General features: G+C 44.2%; 1 protein-coding gene across 2 annotated transcripts; it reads right to left on the bottom strand.

The window, feature by feature from the left end:
* Positions 1 to 796: 796 nt before the first annotated feature.
* LOC125540976 lies at positions 797 to 1,590 on the bottom strand. 2 transcript variants are annotated; one of them, XM_048704486.1, is made up of 3 exons: positions 1,424 to 1,590; positions 1,071 to 1,310; positions 797 to 968 (listed from the first exon to the last, which is right to left on the bottom strand). In XM_048704486.1, the coding sequence occupies exons 1-3, from the start codon at positions 1,556 to 1,558 to the stop codon at positions 915 to 917; spliced, it is 429 nt and encodes a 142-aa protein (XP_048560443.1). In that variant the 5' UTR covers positions 1,559 to 1,590; the 3' UTR covers positions 797 to 914. The 2 variants fall into 2 exon arrangements, with proteins under 2 accessions (XP_048560443.1, XP_048560442.1); XM_048704485.1 differs by having other exon boundaries at positions 797 to 1,310; positions 1,424 to 1,589.
* Positions 1,591 to 1,691: the final 101 nt, after the last annotated feature.

Raw genomic sequence — 1,691 nt, 5'->3', positions numbered from 1 at the left:
CAAGGCGCCATTGCCTCTAAAATAACAGCCGGATACAAGGTCAGACCAGATTTACTTAGCAGGTGCAGGAGCTAGTCAGGTCCTGTGTGGTTGAAATCTTCTTCTGGGGGTAGTTCCCAGACCTTGCTCAGTTATTGCCACACACAAAAAGACCTTCCCCGATTCAGCAATATGGCCTTTGTGCATGTAACAGCAACATGCTAGGAGTCTTCCTCAATTCAGTTCTAGCACAAGTTTGTTTTCTCTTTCATAGCACCGGAAAACTTGTCAACCTAGCCTGGTATAGTCTGATCATCTGATCATATGAACAAAAACCATAGATTAAAATAGCCCGCAAAATTGTCGCGATAGCTGCGCTATAGCTGCCTAGGAGCCTCGCCGCAATGCTATGGCTGCTGCCGCGAAATCCTCCACAACTCCCTATAAATGGCTCAACAATGAGCAAAACCCTCCGGAAATCATCTCCCCCATCAGAATTTTTTTCGCTATTTGCCGCGATTGCCCGCTATGGCGGCCACTATAGCTGCTGGGAGAGGCCACCGCGAAATCGTTTCTCCCGCAATTTTAATCTTTGACAAAAACTGACAGAGGTGGCACGCTACAAAACCAGAGCATAGCAAAGAAAAATGGCTATAAAGCATGCATGCCATATTCAGATTTCAGAACCACATAGTAGTTGATTCATCACTAGTAATGCATTACGTTAGATAACATGATAAGATAACGCTGGTCTTTTCAGTACTTCTGCCAGCTTAGATACTAGCATGTACTCTTGGTACTCCTAGTTGAGACCTGGTTTAACCGAAGAGATAGCATGCCTCCAAACTTTAACATTGTGATCTCACTACAGCAGTCAATGATTCCCCAAGAGGCTTGGATTGATCTTGCATACATATATACATACATCAAACAAATTAGCCATGCATCGAGCAGCGAAAAGGGTCGTTGACCGTAAGGTCGGATGATTTCTGCAAAATAAAACCAATGTCTACTTTAGTCAACACCAGCAACACTTTAGAGGCCCATGCTCGAAACCGTGGACACCCCAGTCTGTCTATCATCTCATTCACCTCGTTCGGCAAGGAATTTTGTTCTTTAGGTGGCACAAGCACCAAAGACTGCAGCTCCAGCGCATCCTTGGAGATGAACTTGAGGAATTCAAATTCGTTTTGATGCCCTTGATATTTGTGGATAACCATCCTTTTGACATGTGATCGCAAGCATTTGATCGGACTGGCCTCCAGCCAGAACTTGGCATGGTGCTCCCCAGTGGGTTCATAGCCAGGTACGGATGGATCGTGCAGGAGAGACTGCAAATTTATGCCAGTGCGTAAACAGTTCAGTTACATATATGGATCATGCTGCTAGTAATTGATTATAACATCGCCAAATGATCAACTAACTGAAAAGAATTGGGAGAAACCTCGATGTGAAGCATGTCAACATTGGGAAAGCATCTAAGGAAGCTGGCAAGCATGTTGACCTCCTCGAAAACACCAAAATTCACCTTCAAGGCCAATATCTTGACGCCTGGAAGCACAGTTCTTGGGCTCACCATTATGTTTGGCTGCAATGCGGTGCACCAAGACAGATACACATCATACTGATTAACTGTTCTTGACTGATGGAAAAATAAGTATTATACTCATTAACAGTTCTTGATGGATAGACAGACTGACAGATACACATCA

Source organism: Triticum urartu, chromosome 2, assembly GCF_003073215.2.
Source record: "Triticum urartu cultivar G1812 chromosome 2, Tu2.1, whole genome shotgun sequence".
Classification (NCBI taxonomy): Eukaryota; Viridiplantae; Streptophyta; class Magnoliopsida; order Poales; family Poaceae; genus Triticum; species Triticum urartu.
Note: the sequence above shows the minus strand (reverse complement) of the source record. Positions and strands in the feature narration are given on the sequence as shown.